Source organism: Barbatula barbatula (genome assembly GCF_947034865.1).
Source record: "Barbatula barbatula genome assembly, chromosome: 16".
Lineage (NCBI taxonomy): Eukaryota > Metazoa > Chordata > Actinopteri > Cypriniformes > Nemacheilidae > Barbatula > Barbatula barbatula.
The window spans coordinates 17,923,508-17,947,322 of record NC_136779.1 but is presented as its reverse complement, the minus strand read 5'-3'; the positions used below and the strand labels follow the sequence as shown (position 1 = coordinate 17,947,322).

Genomic DNA, 23,815 nt, shown 5'->3' with positions numbered 1-23,815 from the left:
GGCAATCTGCCACAACGTTGCTTTTTCCGTCAACATTGCTGGCGGGTCGACCAAGGCTCGGAAACTTTTGCCATTGCATGAACCAAGGGCTTGTGGCCAACAAATGCTGTAAATGCACGGCCCTCCAGAAATAAACGAAAGTGTCTGACAGCTAGGTATAGGGCGAGCAACTCTCTGTCAAATGTACTGTACTTTCGCTCGTTGGGGCGTAGTTGACGGCTGAAAAATGCAAGGGGCTGCCAAACACCTCCTATAAGCTGCTCGTGTACTGCGCCTACAGCCCAGTCTGAGGCATCAGTGGAGATAGCGATAGGAGCACCAGGAACAGGATGAGACAGCATGGTTGCTTGAGTTAGTGCTCGCTTAGTGTCCACAAACGACTTGGTCATCTCCTCCGACCAGGTGATCGGTTTTGTTTTGCTGTGTCCTTTGACAGCCCCGTACAAAGGTCGCATGAGCTCAGCGGCCCGAGGAATGAAATGGTGATAAAAATTCACCATCCCCAGAAATTCTTGCAGCACTTTGATAGTGTGGGGCACAGGGAACTGTTCGATGGCGTCAACTTTGTTTGGTAGAGGGAAAGCCCCCATGTCTGTGAGTCGGTGACCAAGAAAGTCGATAGCCCTCAAGCCAAAATGACACTTGGCAGGGTTAATTATCAAACCGTGTTGACTGAGTCGGGGGAACAGCAAGCGTAGATGAGTGAGATGTTCGTGTGTGGAGGAACTGGCGATCAGGATGTCATCTAAATACACAAAAATAAAGTCCAAATCCCGTAAGATTGAGTCCATCGTGCGCTGAAATGTTTGGGCCGCATTCTTGAGACCAAAAGGCAACCGTAAAAACTCAAAGAGGCCAAACGGTGTTATCACAGCTGTTTTGGGGATGTCCTCATGGAACACTGGTACCTGATGGCATCCTCGCACCAGATCCACTTTGGAGAAGATGGTTGCCCCTGCCAGACGCGCTGAAAAATCCTAAATGTGAGGAAAAGGGTATCGGTCAGGCGTGGTGACATCATTGAGCCGACGATAATCCCCGCACGGGCGGTAACCACCATCAGTTTTGGGGACTATATGTAGGGGTGAGGCCCAAGGACTGTTGGAGCGCCGCACAATTCCCAGGTTTTCCATGTTAGCAAACTCCGCCTGAGCCACTGCCATCTTTTCAGGATGCAAGCGTCGGGCTCGGGCATGCACTGGGGGTCCAGACGTCCAAATATGGTGTACAACCCTATGGCTGGCTGAGGCTGATGAGAAAGTAGGCTTAGTGAGATTGGGAAATTCACTGAGTATTCGAGCAAACTCGCACTCCCCGGTCAACGCGCTAGAAAGCGTGGTTGTTGCAAAAGTGCTTCGTGAACAAGGCAACACGTTGAAACCTTCCGCAGTGACTAAGCAACAGTTCTTTACATCTACCAAAAGTCCATAAGAGCACAGAAAATCCGCGCCCAGGAAGGGCCTGCTCACATCTGCTAAAACAAACTCCCATGTAAAAAGTTGTCCATTGAAACACAGCGGGACTAGCCATGTCCCATACGTCTTAATTTTACCTTCGTTGGCCACTTCGAGCGGTGTGCCAGTTTCGCAGGATCATCTGTCCACAGGTGATGCAGGAATCACGCTAACTTGTGCTCCCATGTCACACAAGAAATGTCGGCTGGATAGCGAATCTGTGATGAACAGGAGATATTCAGCATTATGTGCCACTACGCTGCTGACTGTTGGGATGCTTCGACTCTCACTGAACGTGCAAGGTGCACGACACTTTTTGGCTTTAGCCGTAAATTTGTGCGAAGCTGTGTGATATTCGTCCGCCAGCTGCGCTAGTTCCCTGTAAGCAGTCACCGTGCTGTTTGCGAGAGAGGTGCGAACGTTCTGTGGCAACTGTTGTAGGAACAATTCTTTAAACAGGAAACATGGTTTATGCCCACCGAGCAATGCTAGCATGTGATCCATCAATTCGGACGGCCGGGAATCTCCGAGACCCGGCAGCGAGAGCAAAAGACGTGCTCTGTCAGTCTCTGATAAACTGAAAGTCTTTAGCAGGTAAGCCTTTAGTGCAGCGTATTTGTGTCGTTCTGGGGGATTTTCCAGGATGCTTAACGCTCGTGCGGCTGTGGAACTGTTGAGAGCTGCGACCACATAGTAGTATCTCGTGTCGTCCGTGGTTATCTCTCGTAAAGCGAACTGAGCCTCGGCTTGAGCGAACCACACAGGCGCTTGTTGCTCCCAAAACTCCGGAAGCTTAAGCGATACAGCGTTCGTCGATATTTTGCGTTAATAGTTCTGACTCGGGGTCACCAATGTAGCACTTGTGCTAACAAAAGAAAACACAAGGAAACCGCACGTGGTAACTCTCAACGCAGTCCGTTTTATTTAACAAAAGAACATCAAAAACACAAGAACACACAGGAACAGAATCCCGGCTCCGCCTCCTTAAAGGGGCCGTATGGCTTCTCTCTCAGTCAATACCGGTTGTGAATTATGTCAGCAAGTCCATTGTGTGTGTGGTGCTTGCATCTGCCACTACAAATGACAATATCTGTGAATGTTTGGGGTAATGGTATCAGTCAGCCAGTCACTACTGAAAGATGTAACTAATAATAACTGTAATATTAATAATAGTAATAATAAATTATATTTTAAGAAGTAGTAAATATTTGAGGAGGTGGCTAACCGACACCTTACCTCCCCCAAACCCAAAATCGCAGCCGCAAAGAGTAATTTTGCTGAAAACACAAATTGTACGTGGTGTCAAAGCCAGAATAAATGGCTAGCCTAACCCCGCCCCTAAACCGGGTCCCTCACAGGGTCAAATAATTATAAAGCGTAGGTATGAATTCCTATCAGATTGCGTTAATATATATTTATAAATATGAACGATACAGCCTATTAAAAAACGTTAGACTGAAAGAAGTGGGGCGACTTGAAGTTGTGCTGACTGACGCGAAAAAAGGGGGATGCCCATGAACACGAATTCATAGATTACAGTTCGTGACAATGTCACAAATTCCCTTGAGACTGTGTTGTAAAGAGACAACCATTACTGTTGCCCCACCATGTTGCACATTGTTGGCAAATGCAGTTTAAGGAACTGTTATTATTATTACTGTTATAAGGACAGCATCAGCATAAGATATGTGGAAATTATAGATCTGAACAGCAGAAGCTGTTGGTTTTTGAGGGAAATCACCCTATCATGTCTCACAGTTGACTGTCAGGGGGTAGCCCACGCAATTTCACTTGCTATAAAAAACAGAGGCGCGCAGCCCTCATGAATATAGGTGAAGTTTTATGTGATGAAATACGGCACATTGAAATTGCCACAATCAAAAATGTTTTAGTTTTGTTTGGGGGTGGACGAACAACTAAAAATGGTATTCAGTATGAGGGTCACAGTACCCATAAATCCACATACGCATGGCAACAGTGGCTGCATATCAACTGGATTCTATAGAGAAGCAAAAGGCAAGCCGATGAAGAGCTGAATTGCTTACTTGGCAAGTGAGCCATTCATGAAAGAAAAACAGAATTCCCCAGTGACTGGTTAAAAGGCTCAGGTTGCTATGGTGACCTCATGGAAGTGATGGTGCTTTGGCATGTGCTCCCATTCCATGATACAGTATTCCAATAGGGCTTATTGCATTGATGTGGGGCAAATGAGCCGACAAGATATTTGCAAAAAACAACTACATTTATTGGTTAACCAATAACCTTGGAGAGGACATGGGAGAGGATTTGAAGCTCACAATAGTATTGCTCTTATTAAGTTTATTTTAAAAGATTTGAGAGGAACACATTGAGAAAATCCAAACTATCAGCGTGAGAAACGGACCGTATAGCCGCCCCTCACTCTATGATCCTCCTATGTTTTTCAGCATCCTTTCACCATCCCATCAACTCACTTCAGATTATTTTCTCTTTTTTTCTTAAAGGTCCAATGCATAGGTTTTCAGAGGATCTATTGACAGAGATGTAATAAAATATACATACAGTAACTATGTCTTCAGAGGTGTAGAAAGACCTAAGGGTCTTTATTATCTTAGAATGAGCTATTTCTATCTACATACACAGCGGGTACCCTTACATGCAATTCAACATGTAACCCTAAACGGACGAACTGCTCTATAGAGCGCGTTTTGTAAATATGTTATCTCATTCGGCAAAGAAGCAAAAACCTGATGACATCTTAGTCCTGTGTCAGCCTCTGTAATGCTTCGAAAGGGAGGGGTGGAGTGAGCGTTGGTTGCAATTCACAACCTCACCACTTGATGCCGCTAAATTTCATACACTGGACCTTGGCTTTAACATCAGATTTTATTTCTATATAAAGTAAGAAACTATGTCATCAACACACCAGGCTACCAATTCTAAACTATAATGAAACACTGCGCGTGTCCCCAACAATCACCACTAACAACAGACCCTTAGTCTCTAGACTATTCAAATCACTCCAGGAGGGCCACCAACCTGTTTCAACCTCTTGCATGTGTACCTGTAATTTTCAAGTTATTCCCAAGGACTTTTATTACGTGGATCAGATGTATTAAATTGGTGTTGGGGCTAAACTCTGGAGGATAACACAAGAATTCTCTTGTCTTTCCATCACAGCACTAGTGACTATATTGATAGACACCTTTTCTGTGATAAGTCAAGGCCAACCTCGTAAAATAATCCTGCCTTGCTAGATAATAGACTTCATTGTCTAAAAAAGAGGCATCCCTATTCCCTCAGGTCTTACATTTCCAAAATCTGACATGTCCAGAGCTTAATCCCAAAACTCAGATGGCAGTGCCAATTCCCTAAGCTCATTTGATTCCAGGCTTACAAGGACAATCTGTTTCTCGTCATTCTATAAACAAATGTTTTAAGATGTCAGGTATGTACGAACCTGACTAACCTGCACAAATCCCACATCTCAAGCAAATCAAACACCTTTGGGATTAATTGTATGAGTGACTGTGATCTGTGCCATTTCACCCATCTTCAGGACCTGAATTCACTGATGCTCTTGTGTTTAAATGAATTCAAATCCCTACAGCTGTGTCCTAACATCTAGTGAAAAGCCTTCCCAGAAAAGTGGAAGCTAGTAAACATCAGGGCCTGACTTTGCAATGCATATACAGACTGGGTCCTGCCGATGTTCAGTTACAGACATTCTTCAAAATATCTTCTTTTGTGTTCTGCACAGTTTTAAATTATTAAAGTAAATGGTGACAGAATTTACATTTTGAGGTTAACTATCACTTTTTAAAGTGAAATTTATTGTTCGAAAAGTACATTTAAGTGTGATATTTGTGTTTCCAAACACCTTCCAAAAATCCCACAATCATACAATTTCTTAAATAGTGTGATAACGGACAGCCTTAGGTGTCCGGCTTTCGGTGGACACCAAAAAAATCTGGCTTTTGGTGAGTAAAAATACTAATATTATTGAAATTATTGAATGTAGACCTGTACTTAGGAATTAAAACGTTGCACTGGTGTTTTTTATTTCTGAGAATATGTTTTGAATCAATGTGATTTGGTAAAACTGCCACGTATAAATGTAAATCTTGATTTAAAGTTACAATTACAGATTTTGAGAATGTATTGCTTTAAAAGTGTGGAGCAATGGTGTGTCATGCATTCTGACTTCTTACAGTGTTAAACGTCTTCTCTTGCTTGACATGGTCAACTTGTCATAAAAGTAGTTGGACTTTCACTTTCACTTGTGTGCAGGAGAGAGAGAGCGCTACGATCACAAAGTTCAGCTGTGTTGTTTTTCGCTGCATTTGGGTGATAAATGTTATGTAAAAGGTGGATATAACGCTGGATTTGGAGATCGTTTGAAACTGATAGATGGAACGGCGGTATCAGTGCTAAAAGATTACAGACATGAACTGCACGTGGTAAGTGAAACTGATATCTGTGTTTTCCTGGCAGTGTTTGCGCACGCGCCCTCCCCCACACGTGTCACATGTTTTCGGAAATAATCGTACAGGTGTATCTGTCTTTTATAAATTTGATCAAACTAAAGACACCGTGGATATTTGAAGGCTGCGGTACTATTCTGAGATATACAGAAACTGTCTGAGTTAGGGCTGCTTTAAAATAACAGGTGACCACCGAGCAAAGAGGGGACATTTTCCAGGTCCCGTTTTTAAATTCATTATATGAATTTACAAAAGTTTTAGTGTACATAATGAGAGCTATGGGCCATCCGATAGGACAGTTTTCAGCCAGAGACTCATTATCTTCCCTCCTCTGCTTGATACTTTAAACACAGAGTCAAGAGGTGACTTTTTGATACCAATGAAATCCTAATAAAATGACAGCTTATTAAGGATTATTGTTACTCTTAAACCAGTTCCACTACAATAATTGCTACTGTTGTCTCAGTGGGTCATGTTTAAAGGTGAAGTGTTTTATGTCAGCGCCACTAGAGGAATTCAAGCAGAATTTTGAAAGTAATTAAATAAGTTATAAACACCCCCCAGTTTGCCATTACTCACCCCAAAGTATTGCTGTTGGCTTATCCAATGTAGTTATGTCTGGCCCAGTCAGACCTTCCAAACAAAAAGACTGCTGAGAATTGCCGATGGTACTGTAAACGTTAAACACAGATCACCTTCAACAAGCCTATATAATCAGCAATCTTCTTAAGGTGGCATCCATGCTAATAAGGAATCTTATTAACACACTTTACTGCATGGGGCAACCTTTTCTGCTTGTTGCAGGGCATCATACAGGTAAATACAAAAATAAATAGTTTTAATTAATAACATTCTTCTAATAAAAAAGATTACATACATTAATATATCAATAATGTATTTCAGGCAATAAAATCATTGATGAACTCCATTATAAACTTTATTTTAAATGCAGGTAATGCTAAAAAGCATCATGATTAAAGTCTTTGTCGAGAGAATTATGAGAATTGTAAAAAAAATATAAATGTTACGTTGTAGAAATGTCTTGCTGAAACCAGGGCTGGATAATCCAATAGGCATTGTGGAATTCTATAGACTGCAGAAGTATCATCACAGGTAATGAAATTACTTCTAATTATTCTGTCAAATTTGTATTCACTGTATAGTTTAAAAAAAGCATACTACGCTTATAAGTAAGCTACTTGCTTATTAAGCCCATAAGAGTTCATGTTTTCTCTCCTCTCATTTAGGACTTTTTTAGCTGATGTAAAAAATATTTGTTAGCAAAGTCTAGTCCCACCATGTCATGGTCAGTTTAAATACATTCCTTATATTACAATAAATACTTCATTTACATGTTTAGGCAGGCTTTTATTTCATTTTTATTTCTATTTGTTGCTTAGTCGCTTGCTTGTTTTATTGACTTTGCAAGGTGGCATGAAATGTCTTTAAAACATTTACATTTATGAATTACAGTGCTATAGAATTTATATACAGTATATTGTTTATGCCTCCGCCTTTATCTTTTAAAGGTGTGTAGAATTAGGAGACATAAAAGAACTTCCTATGAAAACAGCACTGTCAATTGAATCTACTTAGTTGATATATATTTTTTTATTAAATTAATTCATATTTCATTTCATTTATTCGCATAAACGTTTGACTAAATATGTACAATATGTAGTTGAAAATGCTCAAAAAGATGTAACATCATCCTTTAAAAACTTACTATACAGTATATACATATCAAGTTTGAATGCTTCCTCCTTTTAATCATTTATACAATGACAGACGGAGATAATTTAAAGTAATAATAATACTGTTATCATTTTGAACTTTCATTGTTTGCATAGCTACTTTCTAAAGTCTTGACTTTATTTGTATGATGCTCTAGATTATTATTTACCCTTAAATACACAAAGGAATCACACAGGTTTGATCTTGGTGATGTGCATCAGGGTGACATATGCAAAGTCCATGATACTCTGGCCTGATATTCCTGTGACGCCTGTGAGCTCATCCACTACCTGCAGAACAAATCAACTGTCATTATTAATCTCCCTCATGATGTTTCAAACATGACTTGTTTCTCCGTGGAACCATTAAGCTGCTCTTTTATATAGAAGGACAATAGATATGGGGACAGGTGCTGTCAAACTCCAGAAATAACATAAAGGTATCAGAAAAGTCTATATATTCACTATATTCAACTTAAGTGATAATTTCTTCTAAAGCTATATAATATCTGCTACTAACTTTGACGGTGCTACATAATTTCCGGAGCTTGCCAGCATTCATTCTGGTTCATTTTCAACATAAAGAATGAACATGGCATCCATTGCTTCTTTGTGTTCCAGAAAAAGAAAGTTATACAGATCTGACAACATGAGAGTCATCAGTTTTAGTTTTAAATGAACTTTTAACCCAGATATTTGTCCGTTTACAGTGTCCCCTTAATAAAACAATGTACTTATTAGATAATAATGCATCTACCCCTCTGGGCACTTTTCAAGGCAGTGCATAATATTTTAATACACTTCACAACTGGCTGAATCCTTATTCCTATTCAGAACTATAGCTTTCAATACCTTTTCCCATGTTGAGATATGATGAATAAAGGCAGCCACAGCAATAACTCCAACTCCCAAAAGCATGAAGTCTTCTGTCACAGACACAAACTTGGCTCTGTAACAAACACACAAACACACACACACGAAAACATAATTCCCCAAGATATGCAGCTTTCACTACCAAGCTGCTCAAAAAGGTAAAACGTTAAAAGTTATGTTAATTTCACCAGTAGCAACAAACAAAATAGAAAATTCTGTACAATGATTGTTATTAAACAGGTTTCCCCAAACACTGCTGTATCCTCTGCACACATCTTCTATTGTTTATCCAATTACGTAGTCCTGTCCAAAGCTCCTTCCATTGGGCATAAGAGCAATGTTTTGAGAGTGTCACAGTGCCATCATGTTTGCAACATCAAAAATGCACAAGCAAATTACAAATCAAATAAAGGGATACTTCACCCAAAAAATAAAATTCTGTCATCGTTTACTCACCTTCGAGTTGTTCCAAATCTAATATAAATGTATATGTTCTGAGGAACACAGAGAAAGATATTTGGAAGAATACTTGTTACCAGACAAATTTTGCCCCCCATTGACTACCACAGTAGGAAACAAATACAATAGTAGTCAAAAGTGTTTGCTGTCCTATATTCTTCAAAATGTTCAACAGAACAAGAAAACTACTATGGTAGTCAATGGGGGGGGGACATATGTCTGGTAATAGGCATCCTTCCAAATATCTTTCTCTGTGTTCATCAGAACAAAGACATTTATACAGATTTGGAACAAATCACAGGTGAGTAAATGATGACAGAATTTTCATTTTTGGGTGAAGTATCACTTCAATTTTCAAATGTATTTACTATTTTCTTAAATGATTCCTATTTAGTTTGAAGCACTTAAAATGAGTAATTATATAGCGAAAATATTAGAAAGACCTTAACAGAAAATTTCTGAAAACCCTTGTACCTTTGCTCATAGGATGGGCTTGGGGATCCAGTGGCAGATATGAGCAATGAGTTGTAGATTGCCTCCCTCTGCAGGTAAATGAACTGCAGTACATACATACAGAGATGGTGCAGTTGAGCCACAGGGGCTGTTGGATCATTATGGCCTATGGGAAGTCAAAGTATTCAAGACAATTTGAGTTCACTGCATTTTTGGATGAGAACTGATGCTGAGCAAACTTACCGAGCACTTCCAAAAGAGTCTCGACATATGTTAGAGCATTGGGCACGTTCAAATTAAAGTTGAGGGTTTTTAAAATAAATATCTCAGAGTCCAGGAGTTTCTCTTTGGAACAAGGGTAATTGACACTGTGCAGAAAATTCATTGCAATGTCGTTGTTAACAACCTAGACAGCAAAGAACAAAATAAATCACTCCATAACATTAGAAAAAAGTTATTCGCTGCGTTCTACGTGACATACATACATTAGAGTGCAGGTCCAGTTTGCTTGCTATCTGAACACTTGAGAGGATGAGAACAAAGAACTTCTCCTTGAGTGCTTGGTAGATGAGATCCTTATAGTCTCCTGTCTCCTTACATGGTGCACCTTTTGTAGGTTGCCTCTTTTGTCTGAGGATTAGATCTTCAAGATATTTGGCCATAAACCTAAAATATTCAAGTGAAGCTTTAAAGAGGTCAAAGCTGTTTAGAAGGAAAAAGGCTTATTTTAATCACATTTACCTGTTCAGTATCTCAATGGCATAGTACCCAACCACAGGGTCAAGTCCTAGTTCGGCACAGAGGTGAAATACATACTCTGAGGAGAAAATCAGCACCAAAAGTTAAAAAAGCTACATTTCCACAAATGGCCTGAATTGCCTAGATGAATTGGGCTGAATTGTTTCTATTCTGTAAGTTAAAGATATTTATGAAAAAATCATTTGTATATGATAATGTTTATAATTACTACTATACAGTGATCTGTACAGGTATGTATGGGGGTGTGCACTATTTAGTTATAGACTAGTTCTGGCTGGCCAAGGGGCCATACATGCTGTTTAGTGCGCAGGTATGACTGGCAACTCTGCCAATGACATGTTTCTGGACAGGGCATCATGGCCATACCATGTTCTTTGGAACTACTATGAAAATACCGTGGTAAATGAATCAAGTATTTTATTAAATATCGAAACAATATATGCCAACGAGTACTGTATTACCATATGATAACATTGGTAAATCGTGCTAGCACCCTCACTTCAGTCATTTGTTTTAGGGAAATAATAATCCGCTTGAAAACAGCAAACAAACTTCAAATAATTTCTGCCACTTACCCACTATTTTACGATCTTTCAGATCTCCACACAGATATGAAACATTTTCCAAGTTGGATCTGTTTCTGTTATTGAGGTTGGTCAGAATATCAGAGAGAATGTCCATAGGTACCTTCCCAAACCTCAGGTTTCTTTCAGGTTCTTTCAGGGGAACTCTTTTTGCCATTGTAAAACTAAGTTGTCATTCCAAAGAAGCAGCAGTTTACAGTCTTTAACTACCGTTCAGTACGTTCGCTATAATGTAACTATGCAGTAGGTGGCGAAATGTTTTTGACCTGCAGAGGGCGCTAGTCTGCATTGTCGCATATATTGTCGAGCCACATTAATAACTTTTTGTGTTAGTTTGTCTAATATTTCTTCAAATAAAATGGAAAATAAATCAAATATTTCCTAGAATGCTGTAGAAAATGTTAGTCGTTGGCTATTATATAAATATGAATAGCTGCGCAGAGAAGAGAAAGCGATTCGTAATGCACCTACATTTGGAAGTACCTCGAAATTTTCAACACAATTTTGATCTATACTTTTTCAGAAATTTCAGATCGTAAAATAATTGATTTCTGTAAAATATGCTTTTGACCGGAAAGGTTGTTAAAACGACTGGCTGCGCAAATACAGTGCAGCATTGACGTGTAAACCACCATAGTGTTGCGTCACAACAACTGCGCTTCAAACATGGCTGACAAGAGCAGGCAAGGGGACCCAGAAGCCAAGTTTGCAAAGAGATTAGACCCGGCAAAAGACGAGCTGAGTAAGGAACAGTTACAATTCATCCGAAACGTGGAGCTGGCGCAATGGAAGAAGAAAACAGAGAAGCTCAGGGGTCGAAACATTGCGACCGGACTCGCCATTGGAGCTGTAGTACTTGGCATTTGTATCCTTAACAACGCTGTTACACAAGGTTATGATGACATCATGTAAGAATACGTTTTAGAGCCTTAGAATCGAGTTACTTCAGCTAAAATTCCGCACATGTTTGAGAAACTGTAGTATATTAGTTTGCGCATCTTTCTTAGATCTAGAATCTGTACGTTCTAATGCTTTACGTAACGTGACGTGCGTGCAAATGACAACCAAGGTGATGATAACCAATAATCAGTTATTGTATTCTAAACGCTTAGTTATTGCATACTTACATAACAGCTAACAATCTTACCAAATGTATTTTTGTAATTCCATGTCACAATGGTGATTTCAAATTGTAATGCCAAAAGCCCCCCGTTCATTCCCACAGCTACAGTGTAGTAGAATGCTGTATTATGTAAAAATCATCAGTAAGTCCATGCTGTACATTTTGAAGGGTTCTACATACATTAGAATTTTATTTTTATTATTATATTGAACATGTCTTGTATGCTCAGACATGACTAGGTGTACTGCGGTATATCCCTTTACTAGCTGTCCACAGACGGCTACACTTTCTACTCCGTATCCCAGGAAAAAATAATGGATGAAGTAGACGAAGAAGCCAGAGCACGTGCTCAAAAGACAGGAGCCAAATGAACTGTCATCTGATCTATCATCTGATCTATGTGCACTGACTACACAGAACGTTGGAATGGGGATCGCTGTCATTCATCAGACAGCCAACAGAGGGCGGCACACACACGTTCTCTCATACTGGATGATTTGAGGAACAAGAAACGCATTTCATATCCTGTTTGACTGTTAGTGAGTTTCTGGCAATGCTGCTACTTGGGCTACAGGCCCAAGTAAAATGATTTAAGTGATTGGCAGCCTAATTTGTTGTAAAGATATTTGTTTTGACTTTCTTTTTTATAAACACAATAAACGTGTCTTAAATATTACTGTGGTGTGTAAAAGAAATGCTCCTTTAGCAAACGTGGTTTTATTTAGATTTATTGAATTTAATGTACAAATATGATTTACTTCACGATACATAATCTGAAAGAGAAGGCACAATGGGTTGCATTGCAGAATGAAGCCGTTAGTACAACACCATAAAGTCGCACTCGCCTCAATCTGAAACATGTTAACTGTGTTTATGTTTGTAATACTTTTACAGCAGTCTGGTCACTGTGTACATATAATTCATACAGTTTCACAGCTTTGAAAATGTTGTACAAAACTTGTCATCATGTGTATATGTGAAAGTACACTTCACCGTGTTTCATTCTGCATAGAAAGGCGTCATTGCATGACAAAAACATAAATCTACAAAGTCTATTTTATGCAAAGTCTTCTGTTTTAGATTTTTCACATACAGAATTCCTCAATGTAATTTAAGCAGGGCGCTCTGCTAAGTTAATGAAAAACTAAATGTTCTATAATTCTATGTATATTGAGTTTTAGAGATCACTGACAATCCTAAAAATATACTTTCATGAACTGCTCTAAGTAAACATTAGCAGCCACTCGGATGTTAATGTTTTGTAATGTTCTTATATTGACAGGCCATCACAATGCAACTTGGAACCATATGGATATGCAAAGTGCAGCGTGCATATTTATATATATATACCTGTATGTTTTATATAGAAAGTATTTTTTGCTTTTTAATTTGATGCATTAAAAAAATTATACATTACATTAGACTATAGTCAAAATAATACAAGACGCCTTAACTATATATGTAAATGTATAAATATGTAGGGATAGGCTATATTTAAACAAGCCATTTCAAGTCCTACATCTCTGGGAATAGAAATCTCAAACACAAAACGATTTTCAGTGGTGCCCAAAAGTATTTGGACACTTATGTCAGGCATTATATATGAATGTGTTTGCATTAGATACAAAATATAACTTTTACAATTATTTACAATTGCACAATAAAACCGATCCCAAGGTAATTGTAATAATTGTGGGTCTATAAAGTCAATGACTTTCTGACTTCCTTTTAAACAGTATATTGTTCAGGAGCCCTTTCCATGTGGGTTTTCAGGGTAAATGCTTGATATTTTAGTATAATATAAGGTTATACATACACTTTTAAGTGTGACTTGAGTATCCAAATACTGTTTGGGACATCAAACCCCCAACCCTCGTAATACAAACATCCCTTTGATGTAATCTACATTTTTAAATTCACATTAAAATTGTCATAAAAGGATCTTAACAGCCTTTGATTAAAGAACTTAAATAACAACAAATAATCAAAGTAAAACTGAAATATTAAACAGTTTACAGACCGGATGAACCAAGTTTATAGTGATTACTGTGATTATTTTGTTGGATCAGATCATTAAGACACTCTTATTGTGTTTTTATGTTTCTACATATCAAACGAAGGCAGTAGAATAGAAACAGCAGGACTGATCCAGCAGTGGATCGTTGTTGCAGATACATGCGCTTTCAGGGCTCACTAAGTGCATGTCCAGGGAGTTTTCTTTAGAAAGTGCAAGAGATAATAAGAAATGATATTCAGTGCCGAGCCATAAATGAGCAATCAGAGACATCACAGAGACATCATGCCATGTCACCTCACATCCCTGAATTCGTCATGGTAACAACATCACGTAACAGCAGAGACTCCCCAATTATTTGGCTATTCACAGAATGAAGCAAAATAAGGCATTTGTACTATCATCAGTATGACGAAAACCTTGTCAGAAGGTTAAAAATCACACAGCAATTAAAAACCTGTACATCATATATTACAAGCTGTATAATTATTTCTGCTCTTCCGGTTTATCCTGTTATCTAATATCAATATTTGATATCGTTTTTCTTTTTCTTGATTGAGGGCCAGCGGGTTTGTGTGGCTCAGCTTAGGAAGTCTGTGGCTGGTTGTCCAAAGATTGTTCTGCTTCAGTCCAGCAAGTGTGGCAGAGTAAATCACAAATGAATGAGGTAGTCTAACGTAGTTCCACCAATGTACATGCCAAGGATTTTTACTAGTAAGACAAAAGAGATCAAGGAAAATATTATTAAGATCTAAATACATTAATTTGATACGTCCAAGAGCTGAATTAGAAATCAAATGCAAAAAAAGGGGTTTGTTACTATGGAACATTTATAACATATATTTGTTTATCAAACAACCGTATTGGACTCTTTAGGGATTATACTGATGTTTGGTAATTTAAGGAAACTTTGTATGCTCTTTAGCATACCGTTTATCTGCATCTGATTCACAGATTGTACAGAACCATCTGCTATCAAACATATCCAGGTGCTTTTTGAAGAAATGTGATGCAAACATGTTTTTCTCCATTAAAGGTGATTAAGGACTTGTTTAACAAAAATGCATTTTACAGACCTGAGGAACCAAGCAAACAGGATAAGTGTGTGCTTATTTCAATGCATATCATGAAAGCATACCATTCTATTAAAATCGGGAGCAAACTTCACTCCTTTAGTAGGCCGTGAACCCTCCTGGGAACTACTGCTACTGTTGCCGCTAAGGGAATTTTTCCTCATGATCCCTAAAGACCCACAACACAGAAAAACATTAATCATTGAATTGATCGGTTTCATTTAAAGAACCTTAATCGTCAATAAAAGCATTATAACTGTTAGCGTTTAACCTGTTAAAGGAAGAATATCCAGTCTCTGAAGGCTGTTGCGACGAGATGAAGGGAAGTTTCCTCCTTTAGACAGTCGGCGCTGGCGGCTGGAGAGCATAGCAGCAGGGGATACAATGCACGGGGGAGGAACCTTCCCCATCTTGGAATAAAGTTCCTCTATCTCTCGCTTCTGCACTGCCTGAAGACTCTGAACCTCACACTGATGCCTGAGAGACAAAGGAATAATTTTTTGTAAGATACCTGTACAAGCATAATTTACGGCTGAGATGTGTTGATGTATATCTTGAACCAGATATTAAAAATACTTGTTTGTAAAACCCTGTACAGATAAAGAATAAGAATTGAAAAGTTTATACAGGTGCATTAAATGTAAGCTTGGTTAAACTGGGGACCTCTTACAAAGAATATTTGATATATTAGAACACTAAAATTTCTTTTTTTGTGCAATAATAAAAGAATAAATTTCCCCACCACAAAAACACAAAGGTGGCCATGAGTCACTTACTTCTCCCTTAGATCCTGTAGCTCCCCCCACATCTCATCATCCTCACTCTCTGATTCGTCACTGCTCAAGTAGGAGGAGCTTCGCGTGTAGCTCATCCAGAGGTTGTGGAGAGGACTGGGATACGGAGGGCTGCCTGTGTTGCCATCCCATGCCCTTCCATCTGGGTTCAAGGTGACGGAAAAAACACTGTCCACCGATGTCCCCAAAATACCCGTCCCACAATCCACTCTGCGAACCTTCTTCCTTCTGTGTCTTTTATCTATAGGAATCTCATCATTGTCTTTTTCATTTTGCTCCTGATTAATCTGTCCATCCTGATCCGATTTTTGATTGCTCTGCGTCTCGGGCTGTTTAACAGAACTTGATGAATCACATGGAGTTTCACCGGAAGTAGAGACATTCTCATTGTTTTCGCCTGGAGGATTTTGCTCATGAGCTACAAAAGAGGAGGGAGGTGGTTTTTCACTGTCTGTATGTGTGGGTGGGGTGGGAATTGCTTTACTGGGGGACACTTGAAAACGGCCCACAGTCACAGTAGTCTTTGTTTCTGTAAGAAAGAGAGTAATATAAAAATATGAGTTAAAGAAGATTAAAGTATGTAAGATTTCAATTAGATCATGAAAGCAACCAATAATATAAATCTTCCTAAGCATAACGTACGTTCATCAGCAATAATACGTGATTTACCTATAAAAGTTCAACCATATGATATTTATTCCGTGAAACATTAAGAGTATTTTTAAATAATCTTCCTACTGTTACAGTTGGAAACAGTAACTCATCTGTTAATGTTTTTGAAAAGACGGGTCCACGTTGTGTGTAACCAAAGACAAGGCCATGACTTTTCATACTTGGCTGTGTTTGGAATAGACTATTTTGACAGTATACCTGCATTCAAAGCTCAGAGTTTGTTAAGAGGTCATGCTGTAATTTCAAAATTAACTTTATGCAAAAGATGTTGACTGATATTAATTTAATACTTTTTTCACCAGTCAGCCTTATAAGAAATGAGAATGAAATTAATAAAACGTGTGTGATAAATGCAGGTCAGCAAAAATGTAAAAGATGCAACGAGTGTAGAGAGACTTATTTAATGACTTGAACATTTTCCAAAATATGATCTGAAAGATTCCTTCTAAATAAAGAGTACTACTTTATACACACTGAAATAATATAACAATCAAATGGCTGTTTTATACTTAATTTTGTATGTATTTATATAAATAGGAAGTACCATATTATAAATAAAAATACATTTAGTACATTTAGTCATTTAGCATACAATAAATACAAGAAATTCCCACTTTCATTTGAAGAATCTACTTGAAATTGAACAATTTATGCTTGAACTTCTTGAAAGACAGTAGGATTCTTTCATTTGACAACTTCTAGACAACATTACTGCTCGATTTTGCATGAGGCTTAAATTCCACTGACTATTGTAGCTACAAGCTGCAGTCTTTAATAACGTCATTTGTTTTCTGCCTATTTGCTAAAACATTCATTTCGTATAAATCCAATTTAAAAACTATTTAAATCCCTTCACTGTTTGTATTGCTGTTACAAACTGAAGCTTTAAAAATACCAAAACTGTGATTACTCTGGGCTGGTACATTTAAAATAAAGTAGCAAATGGAGGCTCTCAGGCTCTGCCAACGTTACCCTGTTTTCAGGAACACGTAAAGATTAGCTACTGGGAACATTACAATTTGGTCACGCTAAGATAGGCAAACTGAATGGGTTATACTGTGTCCACAAAACTATCTGTGAGTGCGAGACCTATTACATTATAAAACCACATTGTGCAATGAAGAAAACCCAAAGGTAATAATTGCAGGGTTGCTGTATTTATTGATCACATTTTTTACCAGATGATGAGATTTCTTGGCATTGAGGCACTCTGGTACTCTCTGGTGTTGCAGGGGGGGACAATGATCTAGGACTGGATGACGATACCTTAGAGAGAGTGCAGAAAAAGTCTATTCAATTCAGGAAAAATGTCACATCTGCGTTTCATAACTGAAGTTAATAACATTTTGAAAATAACTTGCATAAGGCCAAGAACAGTAAGTATTAAAGGAGTAATGTGGAGATTTTTGCGGCATCTAGCAGTGACGTTGCGTATTGCAACCAATGGCTCACTCCCCCCTCCCTTTCGAAGCACTACGGCGACTCTCTCTGTGTGTTCACACCGAGCGCGAATGAGGCGTCAAGCGCGAGTGATTTACATGTTAAGTCAATGTAAAGACGCGATAGACGCGCTTGCGGCGCGAATAGCGCGAATGAGGCGGCGCGAATGACGCGAATGACGCGAATTGCGCGAATCGCGCGAGTTGAAAAATCTGAACTTTGGCGGAAATTCGCGCCGCGTTAACCAATCAGGAGCCTGCTTGAGTAGTGACGTAGACGACGTAGCGAGCAGAGGCAGAAATAAAAAATGGAGGACACGCTCATCTCAGTGTGTGGACACCCGGAGCTATATGATACGTGTTCATAAAAATAGGAATAAAAAGGATCTTGCTTGGAAGAAAGTGAGTGAGGAGGTCGGAGAATCCGGTAAATTGTAAAAACATTTTCGTGAAGCGAATTTCACTCGCGAATGACGCGAATAGCGCGAATGACGTGTTTGTCACGCACGAATAGCGCGAATGAAGCGAATGGCGCGAATGACGCGAATGACGCGAATGAAGCGAGTAAACACAAAATGTTCAAGCGTCAAACTACTCGCGAATAGCGCGTTTTTGACGCCTCATTCGCGCTCTATGTGAACACACAGTCTCAGGACAAAGATGTTGTCTTGTTTTCGTTTGTTTGCCGAAGCAGATAAAGCATTTACGAAAGATGCTATGCAAAAACATTTCCATGTAAGGGGACCTGCTGTGTATGAAGATAGACATAGCTCCTTCTAAGGTAATAAAAACAACGCTTCATTATGTAAGGTCTTTATACACCTCTGAAGACATAGTTGTGCATTTAGATTATATAGCATTTCTGTCAAACCTATTCCTCCTAAATATTAAATAAACACTTTTAAGATATCCATGACTACACCTACAGTTTACAATCTGATTATAATCACACTATAGTTCGTATCTAGCACGTATATAATTTATCATTTGAAACAATGCCGTTTTTAAAGCTTACTCTGCTTACTAGGCTGGTTCGTGGCGAAGACGACAGGCCAGATGAAGAGCCAGGGCTGGTCCGCTGGTCTAGCGAGTGCCTTGGGAAAGCTGGTCTGTATCCAGGAGGCAGAGAAAATTCCTTTGATGATTCCTGTATATACTGTGAGCTTCCCAGCATTCCCTGCTGAGAAACAGTAAAGGCCGTCTGCTGGGCAGGAATGGGAACACCACTGGGTGAAGTAGACGGAGTAACTTGAGGGAGAGGTGAGAATCCAGTGTCCTGATTCTGAAGTTGGGAAGTGATGGTCTGGTAATAGTCAGTCATCCCTTGGGTGTACGCCACCTCTCCTGGTACAGGTGGGGCATACTGAGCATACATTGATGGATAACCAGGTTGTGGGGGGGGCTGAGGTTGGTAGCCTGGAATGGGGGGTATGGTATGCACCATCGATGGCATGGCCTGTGCCAGGCTCTGGGGGGGCATAAACGAATGTGCCATGCTCATGGCCATTGAAAGCACATTAGCCAGGGAAAACAGGGGTTGAGTGTGGGGTGGCCACACTGGAGACGTGTGAGCAATGGAGGGAGAGGGGGACAACAGGGGACTTGAGATGTCTGAACTGAGGTTACTGGGGGACCCTGAAGTAGATGCTGGAGCAGAGAGGGAGTAAGTGGGATTACTGTGTACACGGGACAGAGGTGCATGTGCGGGTTGGGGGGCGCCTGGGTGAGGTGGGTATGGGAAGTTAAAATGTGCGACGTTGTTCATATATGACGGCCTGTATTGCTGCATGTGAGGTAGTTTGGATAGAGGCGTTCTGGGATCAGGAGTGTAGGCCAAAGCTGATGAAACACGATGTGGATGAGGAGAACCTGGAAAAAATATACTGTTGTGAGTCACATTTTCAGACTACATTAAATGGTATTATTTTAATGTGAAATACCACAATAATTCAATATTGTTTTTTGTTCTGCCAGTTTACATAAATCTTGTTAAGACACGCTGATCTAATTTACTCAATTAAAAGACAATCCAGAAACAACAAAAGCTACTGTTGTGGGACCTGTTCCATTGCAAGACATCAACGATACTGTTCTACTTGGCATAGTAAGCATGATTATAATAACCATGTAAATATTTATATGCACAGCAATAAAAAGCTGTATTACAAGTTCATCCTGTTACTTGTGTCTTTTGTGCAAGCCTAACCAAACTGGATAAGGTTCACTGTGATTCTTTTATTCTACTGCATTTCACACACCCATAGGCTTTTCTCATACTCTTTCTTTTTGTAACTATTATTGCTAAAGCACACAAAGAGAGTTCTGTACAATAAAATCTCTATGGCAATGCATGAAGATTTGTCTAAAACTGTTTCTGATTGCAGAATGATGTCTGTTATCTTCACTGATGTACAGGAAACCCCAGCAGGCCCCATAGTAAGGGATGCCCTCCTCCCCTGGCTTCATGCGCCATTTATGTTCAAATTGTCTGAATTGTTTAAACCTACAAAAAATATTGATAGGAATTGGTAAATTAAGAGTTGACGGCTGATACAAATGTAACCACGATACAAACAGTGTTCACAAGACCCCCGTCATCTAAACCTCCCACCAATAACAGTGGGGCCAACAGACCAGCTCCAATAAACGATCGTAATTCCGACATTGATGAAGTGAGTAAGCCAAAGTCCCTCTTACATTTATTGAAAATATGAACCACATGGGCATACTCAGCTTAAATTGCAGTTTTAGAGGTTTCCAGTAATTTTGTAGACTAATCTATTGGAATATATGTAATTGCGTTGAACAGTAGTTCTTTGGTTACCTCTGGATGTGCAGAAACCACAATTAAAAAATATATAAAGAAGTCAGACGTTCTGCACTAGGACAATGCGTCATAGAAGTAGAAAGCCAGAAGGTAGCAGTACAAAATGTTCTGTAGGAGGGACAGAAAAGCACAGACAGCGGTGGAGAGAGATAAAGGGAGGGGGTACAGCAGTTGGGGGCCTGGCAGGATTTGCGAGGCTCGGTTTTAAATTTACGCCAAAGCTTCCCGTTTGCTGGAAAAATGGAGCTGAAGTGCAGAGTACAGAGCAGCTTACAAACAGATGTTATCACTTTGAGAATAAGGATAGAACATTTTCTGCTAGTTGATTTCGTCTCGATGTAGTCTACATTTGTATTTTCACTAATTCAAAGTTACAAGTTATTGTCTACTGTCTTAGTCTCGAATACTTTGATTTAAACAGGCAAAAGTTCATTTTAAATGTCATGTTTGCGCCATCATTATCAAGTGTTTACCCAACATTTATAAAGCATTATAAGCAATTAAGGTGATACTGCATTTGAACTTCAGCTAATGTATGTGCAGTGGTATTGCTATTAGCTCATTACAGCATCATGTGTGATCTACACTACACTATCATAATATAAATAGTCCAAAGGTTTAGGCTGCACTAGTTAGATCAACTGGAACCAGGAACACTTCCAATAACAAATGATGTATTTGTTGCATCAAAGCGTGCAGAACAGTACTCTTCTCTCATCCAGTCTTGTCTCATTGTTCCAAGGTCACCAGAGCGGGCAGGATGCAGTCCATGCCCAGACCTGAAAAAAAGCTGTGATGATAGAGCTGGACGAAGGACGCAGTGACTATACAAAATTTCAGCCGCTATTAGATTATTAATGATAATCTTAATTCAATTTTTTTTATTTTGCCTTGTTGTGCAAGCACTGTCAAGCTTTTGCGGAGGCTGCAGCTTTTGCCAGAGGGGAACTGGAATCCCCTGGTTAGGCCTGGTTTCCCTATGAGGTTTGGAGTTTTGGGTTACTCACGACAGTTTGTGTACTGTTTTGCACTGTTTGCCTAGGTAATTTTATAGTTTTATTTCATTAACACTGCATATGGGAATTTATAGTCTGTCTGATATTTGACCTGTGTTTTGACTTGCATTACCTCATATGTTTTGCTTATAGTCAATATGTTTTCTTGTACAGCTGCTTTGTAACAATGAAAATTGTAAAAAGTGCTATATAAATAAACTTGACTTCCACTGCTTCATTTAAACACTGTTACTGCAACCAGTATCAAAACTCTAACAATTACCCCCCTCCAACCCCAGATCCACCTGTCTTCATCTGTTTAGGGGATGTTGTGAATGTTTTTGCCGCAGCATTCTCAGTGCAGCATGTGTGCTTTAGCAATATTCTTTATATTTGCTTTGCAACAGCAGTAGCGAAAGCAGATCTTATGATGTCTAGACAAAACACATTTAGATGTCATAACCATTAGCATGCTAAAATGTATCCTAGGAATTGTCATGACTGAAATTACTTTTAAGGCAACCTCTGGTCAAACGCAAGACAGCATTCACTTATCATAAACAAGCTGCCTTCCAGTAGAGTAATTACCCAAAATGTCCTGGTGCCAGGCAAACACAAACCACATCTTTGAGCTTCACCGTGTGTTCAAGGCACCGGCTACCACCTAATGACATTTAAAAAGTGGCCAACTTTCTTTTCCACTCAGAGGATAAAAGCATGAGCTACATGAGCATACGTAGGAATAGGAAATAGTAGTAGGTTTCTTGCATTGGAGAGAAGTGGTCACTTACCTGGAGCATTATGGAAAGACTGTGAACGCAAGAGTGGGCGTGCGGGTGAGGTAATGTCTCCAATGACTCCCGGAGGAGAGGCCCGTGGCCCAGCACTCAGGCCAAACTCAGCTAAAAAACCCATAAACACAAGTGTGAAAAACAGACCTGGTTTTAAAGAGCTTTCATCATTCCACATCATCAATACTCAATAGTACTGTTTACCTGGTAGTGAGGAAGACGAGTGGGTTCGTGCCAGACTGTGGAGGTTTGGCTGAAAGAAAACAATATATATTTATATATAAAAAATCTGAAAATATTTAAAATATCTGTTCCATGGCTGTCATTTACAGGCTTACATTTATGTTCCATCAACTTTATAAACAATGGTGGGGATGTCATCTACCCCTATTTATCTTACATCTAAGAATCTTCCTAAAGAGGAAATCAATTGAGGAGTGTATTTTACATTTACATTGCAACCTAAAGAAAGCAATTCATCCTAAGAAGCCAACAATATAAACAGTTGATAGAGAAACAAGGAGTGGTGATTCAGTTAGCAAGTGACAGATGAATTTGCATCCAAATATCAAAGTGTTGAGTTTGACCAGATGCACGGCCAATAAATGACGGTAAACGCTTTATCATCCTATTGGAAAGCGCCTTTATTATTCATGCAATATGCTATTTATTTTGTGGTGTAAATGATTCAATACATTTAATTTCAAATAGTATAGTTTAAAGGTCCCTTGTGTGAAATTTAGCATCATCTAGCGGTGAGGTTGCGAATTGCAAACAACAGCTCACTCCACCCCTCGCTTTTTTTACACACTGCACCTTTAAGTAGCCTACAACAAACTGAAACACTAATATAATATTTGAGCATCATTCATATTCATGCTAAAACCTTGGCTTGTTCTGACACGTTGTTGTGGCTGTCACTACCATTCACATCAAAGTTCTGATATCGCTTAATGTTTATTTATGTTTAATCACAGCAACTATAAAACGATTATAATAATGTACTTTAAACAATTCCAGCAGTGCTTTCATTTATGTCAATCTGCATCCTGCAATAAGAAATACTTCTAATTGCAACCTGAAGGCTTCGAAACAAGGAGAGGAAGTTAGTGACAGTGTCGAGAGAATTTTAATTTATTGCTGTAATATTCACCAATAAGTCCTTAGGCTTAATTATTGTGAAGAACAGTCGCAGTTCAACATCTCAAACTCACTAAACTCATTTCCAGCTTACACACAAAGGAGCAGTCTTTGTAAGTGCTGCACCGTTTACGCCATAATTATGCCTCTATGGCTCTGTAGCAGCACA

The 23,815-nt window shown here is 39.1% G+C and overlaps 3 protein-coding genes across 3 annotated transcripts in view; 1 reads left to right on the top strand and 2 right to left on the bottom strand.

Moving 5' to 3' along the window:
* Positions 1-7,772: 7,772 nt before the first annotated feature.
* cntd1 (cyclin N-terminal domain containing 1) lies at positions 7,773-10,935 on the bottom strand (the record flags this gene model as incomplete). The annotated part of the gene is made up of 7 exons (XM_079477283.1): positions 7,773-7,941; positions 8,503-8,599; positions 9,457-9,601; positions 9,679-9,841; positions 9,921-10,101; positions 10,177-10,252; positions 10,770-10,935. 7 exons carry the CDS (start codon positions 10,933-10,935, stop codon positions 7,840-7,842), a joined length of 930 nt encoding a protein of 309 aa, XP_079333409.1. The 3' UTR covers positions 7,773-7,839.
* Positions 10,936-11,298: 363 nt separating this feature from the next.
* On the top strand, positions 11,299-13,931 carry coa3a (cytochrome C oxidase assembly factor 3a). Its single transcript, XM_079476410.1, has 2 exons — positions 11,299-11,643; positions 12,178-13,931. Exons 1-2 carry the CDS (start codon positions 11,445-11,447, stop codon positions 12,270-12,272), a joined length of 294 nt encoding a protein of 97 aa, XP_079332536.1. The 5' UTR covers positions 11,299-11,444; the 3' UTR covers positions 12,273-13,931.
* The window catches only part of wnk4a (WNK lysine deficient protein kinase 4a), a 44,458-nt gene continuing 33,267 nt past the window's right edge, over positions 12,625-23,815 (bottom strand). The window contains exons 14-21 of the mRNA XM_079476411.1: positions 22,711-22,759; positions 22,507-22,617; positions 18,909-19,762; positions 17,633-17,720; positions 15,765-16,311; positions 15,260-15,465; positions 15,054-15,157; positions 12,625-14,626 (exon numbers count right to left, since the gene is read on the bottom strand). Of these exons, the coding sequence (XP_079332537.1) occupies positions 14,624-14,626; positions 15,054-15,157; positions 15,260-15,465; positions 15,765-16,311; positions 17,633-17,720; positions 18,909-19,762; positions 22,507-22,617; positions 22,711-22,759 (1,962 nt within the window). The 3' untranslated portion in view covers positions 12,625-14,623. The remainder of the gene's footprint in view (positions 14,627-15,053; positions 15,158-15,259; positions 15,466-15,764; positions 16,312-17,632; positions 17,721-18,908; positions 19,763-22,506; positions 22,618-22,710; positions 22,760-23,815) is intronic.